Source organism: Sphaeramia orbicularis, chromosome 10 (genome assembly GCF_902148855.1).
Source record: "Sphaeramia orbicularis chromosome 10, fSphaOr1.1, whole genome shotgun sequence".
Lineage (NCBI taxonomy): Eukaryota > Metazoa > Chordata > Actinopteri > Kurtiformes > Apogonidae > Sphaeramia > Sphaeramia orbicularis.
The window spans coordinates 4812158-4825015 of record NC_043966.1 but is presented as its reverse complement, the minus strand read 5'-3'; the positions used below and the strand labels follow the sequence as shown (position 1 = coordinate 4825015).

General features: G+C 41.3%; 1 protein-coding gene across 1 annotated transcript in view; it reads right to left on the bottom strand.

The window, feature by feature from the left end:
- Positions 1-858: 858 nt before the first annotated feature.
- htr4 (5-hydroxytryptamine receptor 4) overlaps positions 859-12858 on the bottom strand; it is a 136205-nt gene continuing 124205 nt past the window's right edge. Inside the window, exon 7 of the mRNA XM_030145418.1 lies at positions 859-1689. Within this exon, the coding sequence (XP_030001278.1) occupies positions 1602-1689 (88 nt within the window). The 3' untranslated portion in view covers positions 859-1601. The remainder of the gene's footprint in view (positions 1690-12858) is intronic.

Genomic DNA, 12858 nt, shown 5'->3' with positions numbered 1-12858 from the left:
AACCTGTTTTAGAACAGCTGATAACAGAACTCATAGTTTAAGTTTAGTTTACAGAAAATAACATGTATTAAACGTATGATGTTTCTGATGTTAGGGTTAACCCTAACCCCACTGGAATAATGTGATGTGTACAAATATTTGAATGGAATACATTTAGTAAGTTGACAATTCTTTTGTACAACAGAATTAGTGTCATTCCAACTGTTTTTTTCAAAATGTTTCTACTTGAAATTTGCAATTGTTCTCCTTTTTAATGGATTAGATTTCTACAGCGCTTTAAAAGGCCCCAACCCTAACCCCCAACCCTAACCCCCAACCCTAACCCCCAACCCTAACCCCTAACCCTAACCCCCAACCCTAACCCCCAACCCTAACCCCTAACCCAAACCCTAGCCTTAGCCCTAACCCTTACCCTAACCCTAGCCTTAGCCCTAACCCCTGACCCTCGGGCAGGCTGACAGAGGCGGCCCCTCCCACCATCACCACCAAACATTCATATGCATTCACCCACCAGTGTGGGTGACACTGGTGGGTGAAGTGTCTTGCCCTAGGACACAACAGCACATGACTAGGACCGAGCAGGATTCGAACCACCAACCCTTGGGTTATCGGATGCCCCACTCTACCTCCTGAGGTGGGCCTCTGTTTTGCCGTGCTGGGACCCTGGCCCCTGTGGGCCTCTGTAACCCCCTGTATCAGGTCTGGGGTTGTTCTTCCTGTTTAGGACGGGGTTGAAATCCTGGATCAGGTTCACTGACTACTTTTAGATTCTGAACCCTGTTTTTGGCTCCAAAAAGCGGTGCATCAGACCGGTCTGTTGGATCCATGTCAAACAGAGCTGGAGGTCTGTTGTAGAAAGTGACCAGATGAAAGTGACCAGATGAAAGTGACCAGATGAAAGTGACCAGATGAAGGCTGTTGTTGGTCATTCTCAGGTGATAAACGATCAAAAATCCAACTGTGGCATCGTTCAACACAGTGCAAATGGACTCCAGTTGTATGTGGCAGGTTTTTCAGTCAAAAGGAACATAATTACAGCTTGGTCCATTTAAAATATTAATAAAAAATTTTTTGGGGGGTACTTTTAAGACACACCCTAAGGAACACATTTGTAAAATCTATCGTCACTCGGTCTTATTTCGGACCAAAAACAGGAGCGTCGTATTGGAATCAAACAGGTTGAGGTTATGGAATATCAAAGAGCTTTGGCAACAAAATCGCTTCCTCGACTCCCCAACCAAGTCAGTAATCACATCTCATGTCGCAAAAAGCTTCTGAAAGCACCACCGAAGCTCACAGTTCTCCACAAGACGACCCGGAGTTCGCAAACAGACACAGACCTCGATAACAACAGGTATGATGGTGGTCGTCGTGGTTTCATCGACAAAAACCAGCATCAGAATCTCAGAGACCGGCCTGGGTCCAGTCCACCAGTCCCTGCCGCCGCCTGAAACCAGACACCCGCCGCCGCCTTCGTCCTGCCTCCGTAAAGTTCCGTGTTGGCTTTGGTTGGTGGAGCTCGGCGGAGGTCGTAGCGGCGGCGCTGGCGTCCATCGATGCGGTGGTCATCGTGGTTGAGATGTGACGGAGAGTCGGCGTCGTCACAAACAGGACTCGTGGGACTCGGTGTCGGTGTGCAGAGACCTCTTCTCCTGCTCCGTGTGATTCCCGTTGTGAAGGACGGAATACCTGAGAAAAAACAGACAAGGCCCATCAGCTGAAGAAACGTTTACCTCCAGATCTAGGTGTGAAGAACATATGAACCCTGAAGAACATACGTCCACCATCCTTCAAATGACCAGAACTCCTGAAGTGTTTGTGTTATTGACAACATTCAAACGGCATCTGGAAGCTGAGACTGGAGCTTTCAAATACTTACAAATACTTTTTAATATACTTTCTATAATCTATATGTGAGTTTATCTAATGTCGCAACACGTATTCAACTTTTAAGGAGAATCGGTTTGTTTGCAAACCTTTTCTTCCAGCTCTTGTTTTGACGATGGAAGAGGCTTTTAGTCTAAATCTCTTCAGTTCTTGTCACAGTTTCCACTTGGAAATGCTCCGACTTTCACTATTAAATGTGATCCTGAGTTTTGATGTTGATTTTTATGATTTGCTTTCATTGTAAGTGATCTAACAGAGTCCATCCAGCTTCTATTCTGGTCTTGTTTCCCTGTCAGTTCCAAACCCTTCCAACCTCAGATCGTATTTTCAGTCATCTTTTAGAACCTCTACAGACCCTTTTTTGGGTTTTACCCCTTTTCGTGGTTTTCATGCAGTTTGTTTTGTTGCATTTCAAACCTCTGTCCATGAGTTGTTTTTTGTCTTTTGGGAGAAACATAATAATTGGGGGCTTATCCGGGATCTATGTGAAATAAACCTGACATTATGCAGTGTTTTTGTGATAGGTTGTAATAACAATATATGCCTTTACATAGGATTGCAGCGATTCAGTTTATTACAAGATTAAGATGTAAAAACAGTAAAATAGCTAAAATGTTTGCAATAAATATTAATTCATATTAATTCACATAAGTCTTAAAACAATAGGAATATAGTTAAAATGTTCATGTTATAATAATATCTTTGCCATTTCAGATAAGGTAATCTGATCCACTTAGCATGCCTGAAACGATCTGGGGTTGATTAGTTGTGTCTTTATTCACCTCTAGAGGGCTCGCGCCATTTCTCCTCATTGCATTAAAGTGCACATTGAGGAAAACAACGGTAAATCACTGGTGTGATTCTATCTCCCCTGTTTTCAGGTAATTGTGGTCAACTGTGATTATAATGTGGAATGTACTTTACTGAAGCATAAAACTGTTTGTTTGTTATAGTTTTTGCAATGCTAAGATACGTTTTATTGTTGTTAACTGTAACTGAACGTTATCATACCATGTGTCGCGAGTGCACGCCGCCATCTTATGTCTGTATACGTTTGTGGCGCTAATATATGAGGCTAAAGCTACATAAGGTTTTATGTTGTATTATGTAAACATAATTTTATTTGTTATATGTCACTATTGGAATTGCATTAAAGTGCACACTGAGGAAAAGCAACGGTGAATCACTCGTGTGATTCTATCTGCAACATTTTGTGTTTGATAGTTGTTTCTGATGTATTGAAGAGTTGTGAATCACTGCGCGTATCATGGAACTTAATTTGGAGTGATTTAGGAGGTCCTCAGACCTTCTACAGATACCACCAGTTTGGTATCACAGTTACTGCAGCAGGTAGAACAGATGGCGTTTAACAGGCTGTAGTTACCGGTTTGTTGGAGAAACACATAGAGAGGATTCAGAACCTGCAGAAACGTAACAACGTCTGCTTCACAAATGTCATCGATTAGATTCTCATAACATCCTGGTGATGTAAGAGAGCTGGGGCTTCTGGGAAAACAGTCCAACATCTGAGTAAAAGGAAGGCGATCAAGAGGAGCTGTCGAAGCCGAGCGCCATTTGACTTATTATCAGACATTAATGGGATTTTAAGGAGTGAAAGAGGAGGAGGTGGAGATGGAAACGGGGAGATCGCAAAAGCTTTTATATCGTAAAAACCACTGAGCTCAAACACACGTGTTCAACCTCAGATTCTGTCCCCAGTTTTCATCTCAACTGTTTTTACTGAGTGATAAAAGTGCAGCTGACGAAGCAGAAGAACCCACCGCTACTGTCACGAACTCTGCCTCCGCTGTACCATCACGACTGTTAAAGGGTCTGTTTGGTTTATTTAAACTGTTAAGTATTTAAAAAAAAAAACACCTTAAATTATCAGTAGTGTTTAGAATAAAGGTCTGTGAAGTTCTGCCAAAGATGACGACCTACTGATTGTAGATATGAATTAATTTCCAGTGACGGGTCAGGGAATTTATATGACCACTAGAGGGAGTTGTGAGTCACTCTGAGGATGAGAACCATAAAGAAACAGCAGTCAGAGTCCTAGAACAGAAGTGTTCAAACTCCAGTGGCTGTTTCTTCTGGACTCAGCTGTAAATGGATGAATGGAGTTGGATGGAAATGTCAGCGTTAATACAGTTGGATTCAGAGGTGGATGAAGGTAGACAACTAATATGGGATGTTCTTGTCGTTGCTAAGTTTCCGTTCCGTGGTTCAGACTAAACTGTGACAGTTCTGACCTTTTTTGTTGGATTCAAACAGATCTATAATTCAGTTATTAACAACACAAACCAACAGAAAACAGAGCTAAGCTAACAGGGCTAAGCTAACAGAGCTATAATGTAAACTATCAGACCCAGCGTTCTTTTATCTTCTGTTAAAATAACTGTCTGCGAGTTTGAGTTGAATTAAACTTGTTGATTCAATGACTTTGATCCTTTATTCAGTGTCTGGTCCAGTCTGGATCCATAGGGTCATTTCCATGGTGGTTCTGGTTCTAAGTGACCCCTACTGGTCAGGGTCTGGAACACCAGGCCCACATAAACCTGTTAATGCACCAGTGTTCCTGCTGTTTTAACTCTGACATATGACATCTTCTCCGCCTTTATGCATCATTATATTTTCTTAAACATCTGTTGCTGTTGAATTTCTATCCTTTCCGACGGTGGGCTCTGATTGGCTGTGGAGGGAAAGAGGCTGACGTTAATGGACGGATGGCTGTAAATTGTCAGGACAGTTTGACGAGGCTCAGGAAAACAGTCCTTGGAGGCAGAGGTGAAACCAATAAGTTACAGAGAACAGGATGGGAGACGCCCCAGGGGCTGATGGGAAAGTCAGGGAGGATGTCCCACAGGGGAAGACCATGGACTGTGATCCAAAAGGAGGCGGAGCCAATCAGCTCACAGGTTATTTATGAAGGTCTGGGACATCCAAGGTCTGCTATAAGGAACATGTGAATGGGTTTTTCAGAGGAGTTCACTTTAAAAACACAAACACAGATGACGAAGGACAGGATTTTCTACACCAGTTTATGTAGTCATGGATTGTTTCATATCTTTAGTATTTATTGGTGTCTGTTAGAATATACTGTGTTTGAACATCAGACCAGAGTCAACAAATGAAAAGAATCCCTGTTTTCTGCCTCATTTACAGCATCGCATTGTTTCTGTTAATAAATTATGTAATAAAGTAATAAATGGATGTGACTAAGCTTTTGTAAACGGTTATTCCTCTTAATAACAAGTAGAAAACAGCTGTGAAGTAGGAGATGCTTTGTGTTTTCAGCATCACTAAGGCCTTTAGTTCAGTTATAAAAGTAGAAAATGTGTGAAAATGTGGAAAATAAAGTCCTGTATCTAGGGATGGGAATCGATAAGAATTTAAATATACCGATTCCATTATCGATTTTGCTTATTGATCCGATTCCTTATCGATTCTCATTGGGTGAGGGAATAAAAGAGTACAAACAGGTGTGTCTGCATTAACTGTCTTCTATATTTCCATCTGCACAGAAAATACAACATATACAGTATGAACAAATAATAAGAACAGATGACGCCTGGCCCAGTTCGGGGGGGGGGGGGGGGGGGCAGTGAAAGTGAAACTACAGACTCTTTACCAACTCCTCTATTGCTGCATTTCCTCTATGTGGAAGCGGTTCGACTTTGCTCATCTCCCGTTGTTGTGCACCTCATTTCCTTTCCCCTACCTTCAGAAACTTGTATTTGAGGGGGTACGATGTTTGTTGCCTGCACCGGAACCGGAACTGGACCTGGCGTTCCCTCTGCCGCTACATTCACAAACGTCGCTAAGTAGCAAATCAAATACGTGACATTCCTGTAAATGAATCACATGCTGTGGACAAATGTTTGAACAGACTGGAGGAATTCCACCCTTTAGAAGAAGTGGAAGCTTTGACAGTGTTCCAGTGGACCTGGTGTGGTCTGTTTGGACCTGGTGTGGTCTGTTTGGACCTGCTGTGGTCTGTTTAGACCTGGTGTCATCTGTTTGGACCTGGTGTGGTCTGTTTGGACCTGGTGTCATCTGTTTGGACCTGGTGTGGTCTGTTTGGACCTGGTGTGGTCTGTTTGGACCTGGTGTGGTCTGTTTGGACCTGGTATGGTCTGTTTGGACCTGGTATGGTCTGTTTAGACCTGGTGTGGTCTGTTTAGACCTGGTGTGGTCTGTTTGGACCTGGTGTGGTCTGTTTGGACCTGGTGTGGTCTGTTTGGACCTGGTGTGGTCTGTTTAGACCTGGTGTGGTCTGTTTGGACCTGGTATGGTCTGTTTGGACCTGGTGTGGTCTGTTTGGACCTGGTGTGGTCTGTTTAGACCTGGTGTGGTCTGTTTGGACCTGGTATGGTCTGTTTGGACCTGGTGTGGTCTGTTTGGACCTGGTGTGGTCTGTTTGGACCTGGTGTGGTCTGTTTGGACCGTTTCTGCCTCAACGCCATGTTGTCTTTGTTCTGACCAAAACAATGCAGCGTACATGTGACGTCATCGCGCATGCACAATGAAGGCGGAATCGATAAGCAGGCAAACAATTCCAAGGAATCGAGCTACTAGGATCCGGTTCTCAAAAAGAACCGGTTCTCCATTCCCATCCCTACCTGTATCTATGACAGATCTGCTGAAAACAAACACAAAGTTAGTTTTATTTTCTAAAACCTGAATCAGACATTTTACCTCCTTTACAATGTCTGCAAAACACAGACAGTTTGACTAAAGAAAACCCTCAACAGTGGAAAACCTTTAAAAATAAGAGGAATATTCAAAATATACACGGTACATTTTGTGTTTTGTTGATGTTGAGTTAAAGTCTGGACAGTGACGTCATTCCACAGATTAAAGGTCAATGATCAGAGAAGTACATGGTGAAAAACACTGATATTTAATTTACACCTGGTTTATCTGGAGTTTAGGCATCAGACCAAAGAATAGAACCTCTATCAGTAGAACCTCTATCAGTAGAACCTCCACCATTAGAACATCCATCAGTACAGAAAATAGAAATAACAGAACTAATCCTAATATTCCTAAATCTGCTCCAATTGTCGTATATTGAGCAAAAAAAGTCTGTCAGTGGGTGTGTGTGTGTGTGTGTGTAAATATGTGTGTGTGTGTGTGTGTGTAAATACGTGTGTGTGTGTGTAGTCTATGTGTCTCATTCTGAACTGGTCCAAATGTGGGTCCAACCAACGCTGCCATCTGTAACGCACCACATGGTCATTACAGCGTGTGTGTGTGTATGTGTGTGTGTGTGTGTATGTGTGTGTGTGTATGTGTGTGTGTGTGAGTGTGTGTGTGTGTGGTGTTTCGGAATAACCCCAGTAGAACACATGTCTCACAGAAACCTGCCATGAAAACTACAGCAGAACGGTGGCAGTATTAATGAATATTTACCAGAACAGATAAATACAGGAAACATGTCGAGAACATCTGAACTAAACACCATCCACAGGATTTACCGGGACCTGGGTTTGGACTGGGTCCAGACCGTTTATGACATAATCTGGGATAAATATAAAAATAAAAATATGTAAATAACATCTAAATCTAGATTTATAGAAATATTTATTTGTATGTTTCCGCTGATCTTTTCTGTACGTTTGTGTATTTTATTGCTGCTAAAAGACAAATGTGCCCGTGTGAACTCAGATTTAGTCACATGGGATTAACTGGACTTTTATTCAATATTAAATAAATATGTGTAATTTCGTCCGATGACATGAACCCTTAGATGTTACTTGATGTTTCCATATTTGTTCTGCCTTCAGGAGTGTTTCCTCATATAGAAGGATTTACATCATGTTTATGGGACGGTCAGCATTTAGGGCTTCCTGTCGGCCATCTTGGTTGCACTTCCTCTACTGTCCACTAGGGGTCAGTGTATGTGACGGGACGTCCACTGTGTTGGAACTGAACTGACCAGAGCATGAATGTACAGAACAGCTGGAGAACAGATGAACCCTGGACATTAAAGGGTTAAATGTGAACGTGTCGGATCAGCGTCTGGGTGGACGAAGATCCACAATATGAGGATGTGTTTAGTCTGAGTGGAACCCGGGTCTGCCGCCTCGGATCTGGACTCATTTAACAGATCTACACAGTCTGTCTGTTGGATCAGCTGTGTACCAACATGACCCCAGATAAACACAGGCCACATGTCCCTGCAAGTCCAGACCAGCAGGTCCAGACCAGCAGGTCCAGACCAGCACGTCCAGACCAGCACGTCCAGACCAGCAAGTCCAGACCAGCAGGTCCAGACCAGCAGGTCCAGACCAGCACATCCAGACCAGCAGGTCCAGACCAGCAGATCCAGACCAGTACTGAACCCCCCCAGCCCAGTCCACTTAAACACACGGGACCACTTGGGCAGATCCGGATCAGTACTGAACCCCCCAACCCAGTCCACATGCATACATGGGACCACTTCTGCAGATCCAGACCAGTACTGAACCCCCCAACCCAGTCCACATGCATACATGGGACCACTTCTGCAGATCCAGACCAGTACTGAACCCCCCAACCCAGTCCACATGCATACATGGGACCACTTCTGCAGACTCCACCTCATTCGTCATATCACCATCATGTTGCCATGTTGGTCTTCATTAACAGTAGACGCTGCTGTATGTGGACTCCTCCATCCAGATCCAGGTTCAGATCCATATCCAGGTCCAGGTCCAGATCCAGATCTCATGTCATTGGAACATATTTCAGTTTATATTTCAGATGCTGTTGATCCTATTATTATGTAAATGTTTGATCAGTTTTAGAATATCTTATATTTCTTCTTATTTTGACTAGTTTGACTTTTTTATTTCTCTTTTTTTCTCTATATATTCTCTCTCTATGTTCTGCATATTTTCCCCTTAAACTCAGACCTTTACTGGATGTATACTCCTTCTATCTGCTGCTGCTCAGATGCGCTGATGCACATGATTTCAGATATTTTCCGGCTGTATCGTTTCATCTCCCGGTCTTCCCATAAGTGATCCAATCTTCCACTTGTGGTGCCTCCGACGCCCCCTGGCCTCCCCCCTGATGACCACTCCAGCCCTTCTCCCTTTAATCACACATGAGCGCCGTCATCACTTCCCTTCTCTGATGAACCCACTCAGGGTTTCTGTCTCAAGTACAATTATGGATGGTCTCATTGAGGCGTCGGTGCCGTGGTCAGGTGGTCAGGTGACCTCCTCCCAACAGTGGCTTCATACGCCACTCCACATTAAAGCAGATGAAAACCAGGGCTCACAGAGATGTTGATGACCAAGGGGGGGGGGGGCAGGAGGGCAGCGTGGGCGACGGCGGGAAAAGGCTGATAAATACGAGACGAGTACAATGGCCCAGAATGTGAATAGAAAACAGATTACACAGCATTGAACAGGATAAAAAGGGAACGGAGAACACAGACGATACCAACTTCACACCCACGAACAGTTATCCTGCAGCGAAAAAAGACTAAATATGCATCCACTTTGGTGACAGCAGCAGAAGAAACAGCTCAGGATGTATTTTAGACACGAAACCCTTCCAGCGAACGCACCTCTGACCTTCAGAGGAGATTTGTTTGGATCCAAAAATGTGCCGAGGTAAGCAGGAGCATCATCTGAGGACTTAAAGGAGTTTAAGGAGTTTAAGGAGTTAGAGCAGGAAGCACCTCCATTAGAGCCACAGAGGACAAAGACGGAGGTCCAAGGAGGTCTGGAAGGAGACGGAGGACAGACATGGAAGGAGGACAGAATAGGACTCTGAGTCTTCACTGTTTCCTTCTTTCAGAAGAGCTAGTGTTTAAATAGTGTCCAGTGTGTATGAATACGACCACAGGACATGTGACTCACTGCCAACATTTAAATCTGACCAAGTGCATTTGTCTCATTTCAGATACAAGAGCTGATTTATAGACAACAGATCTGGAAAATCTGATTTCAACAAATCTGACCAAGATCATTTTCACTTGTTCCATTGGCAGATTTTTTTTTTTTTTGCTTAATATAAGATTTTTTGGCTTAATTCAATACAGTTTTTTTAAACATAATTCACGATATTTTTTGCTTCTTTTTTTTCTTTTTATTTATTTTAATTTTTATCTTTATCTTTATTTATTTATTTTTGCTTAATTCAATATTTTTTTTCGTAATTCAAGATTTTTTTTGCTTAATTCAAGATTTTTTATTTATTTATTTTTAACATAATTCCAGATTTTTTTTTTTTTTTTGCTTAATTCAAGATTTTTTTTCTTAATTCAAGATTTTTTTCTCTTAATTCAAGATTTTTTTTTTGTTTTGCTTGAATCAAGATTTTTTTTCCTTAACTCAAGATTTTTTTTTTTTCTACATAATTAATTTTATTTTATTTTTTTGTAATTTGCTTAATTCAAGTAAAAAAATCTGCCAATGGAACAAGTGAAAATGATCTTGGTCAGATTTGTTGGTATCAGATTTTCCAGATCTATTGTCTATAAATCAGTTCTTATATTTCACTGAACAGTTCCTCTTTAGGTGATTCTGTCTGAGTTTAAGTGTGATCAGATATTTGGACTAGAAATCAGACAAATACACTTGGTCTGGTTTAGATGTTTGCAGTGTTTCACTTACTTTTCTTCTTTACTTTCATCTTTATTTCAAACCTTGTCTCTGTGATGATCTTTTCTGTCCAATCATGTCTCATTAGGTGTAAAATTTGTTCCTCCAGTTGTTTCTTTTTTGTTCCACATATTTTTTCAGGCTTTTGTTGTCTCCGTCCTAACTTTTTTGACACATGCTGCTGCTTCATATTCCACATTACTACTAGATTTTATTTTATTTTTATTTTTATTTTATTTTTTAGATTTTATCTAAGTTCTACTCTTCTGCTTCTGTTTTGGATTTAGGGTTGCAGGTTTCACTTCTATCTGTGTTTTATTTATATATATTTTATAATTCTACAGCAGTTATAAGAGTTTTCATTCATTGATTCAGACTGGCTGCACTTTTCATGTATTTATTCTGTTAAATCTCAGGTTTTGCTCTTTGATGTGTTTTTGGGTTTTTCTCTTTAGTGGAGGTGAAGGATGGAACTGACCAAGAACAGACGAAGCAGTGGAGAAGACCAGTGGATACATCTGATCAGAAACTCAGTAAAAGTATACTCAGGATGTTTTACACGGTCATTTCTGAGCTAATGAGGAGAAAGTTATTTTAATGCATTTTAATTTGTGGTTTTCAGAAGGTTCCGTGGACAACGTGTTGAGACAACGTGAACAGAATCAGCATCAGGTTGAATTAACGGCTGGTTTTTAAGGACGACAGAGTCACATGTAGGGGTGTAAGAAAATATCGGTTCTGCAATATATTGCGATATTTCATTTCACAATATTAGAAAGTACTGTATCAATATTTTTCGATATTTATTCAAATGCAGATATTATGGAGGTTCATTTTTGTTTTTTTTTGTTTGTCTTTGTTTATTATTATTTAACACTTATTAAATAATGTTAGTGTCTTTGTTGGGACTGCAGAAAAATCCTGTTCTGATGTTAGTTCTGAACTACTAGAATATGAACATTTGAACAGGATCTGAAACTGTCATGTCTGTAAAACAGAATTTCAGTTTGAACACAGGAACATGTGGTGATATAACATTAGATCCTGTTGGGATCAAATAAAAATGTGTTTAGTATTTGTGCAGATTTCTGCTGTAATTCAATTCTTCAAGGAAATAATCATAAAAAAAAAGAAACAAGTGAAAAAAATTGCATTTTTAACAGTATCGTGATATATCGTGATATATTGTACTGTGATCCTAGTATTGCGATTTGTATCGTACAGCTAGATTCTTGTCAGTACACACCCCTAGTCACATGACCAGGACTGGACCAATCAGGGGAGGATATGAAGTGACTGACGCTAAAGTAGGACCAGGTTGGACCTGGTGTGGTTTTTGGAGGTTGAACAGCTGGAGTTTGAACTGTGGACCACAGTTATGGACAGATGCATGAACAGGAGCTGAAGGAAGGTTTAAAGCAGTGGTTCCAACTGTTTTTGGCTCCTGACCCCATTTTAACATCACAAATTTCTGGTGACCCCAGACATTGAAAATGGAGACATTTGTTTGCTAAAATTAATTTGTTTTTGATCACGTAATAGTTTGTTATATGTTCCAAATAAATGTTAATTTCAGACACATTTAGTCTATATAATGTATATTATTGTGGACAGAGGCAGTAAATCCAGGTGTAGATTACTGCACAAAGGGAGAATTGGATTTTCCTTGGTCAGGATCTGTCCAGTCAGTCCAGCTGTGATTTACAAGGAGGACAATTAATACTGAACAAACAAGAACTGAAACTATGAATTATGAAAGAGCTGCAGCATCTGAAACTGACCACAGTGAACATGTGACAGATAAACAGAACCACAGTGCTGCAGTTTCACACTCAGTTTGTCTTTTATGGATTGGGATTGTCTCTCTCAACTCACCATATATTTTTATTAGTAAGTTTTTATTTGTATTTTATCAGTTACTTGAAATTTCAGGCGACCCCACGTGGGGTCTCAACCCCAAGGTTGAAAAACACTGGTTTAAAGGGGAATGAATAAATGTCAGAGGAGGCTGACGGGGCTAAACCAGGGACGCCGTTACCGACTGTGGGCCCATGAAAGGTCAACGTTTTAGACCCTATCATAAAATTCAGTGTCTTGTCAATCTGTCGGAGCAAGGGGGGGGGGGGGGGGGGGTAATGTAGGGGTGTGGTCTATACATTACATCCCTTACGCATGAAAATGAAACTAAAACTTGACATCCTTCCAACTTCCGACTTCTATTCCTCTATTAAACAGCTGATTTTACACCAAATGTTCACGCCTTCGATCCTGTACCCACTGGACCCACTGCTGTATGAGCCCCCTCCCACAAACGCTGTGCAGATCATGGCTATAATAGTTTTGGGTTTTTCATTATAGTTTAGTTTTATCT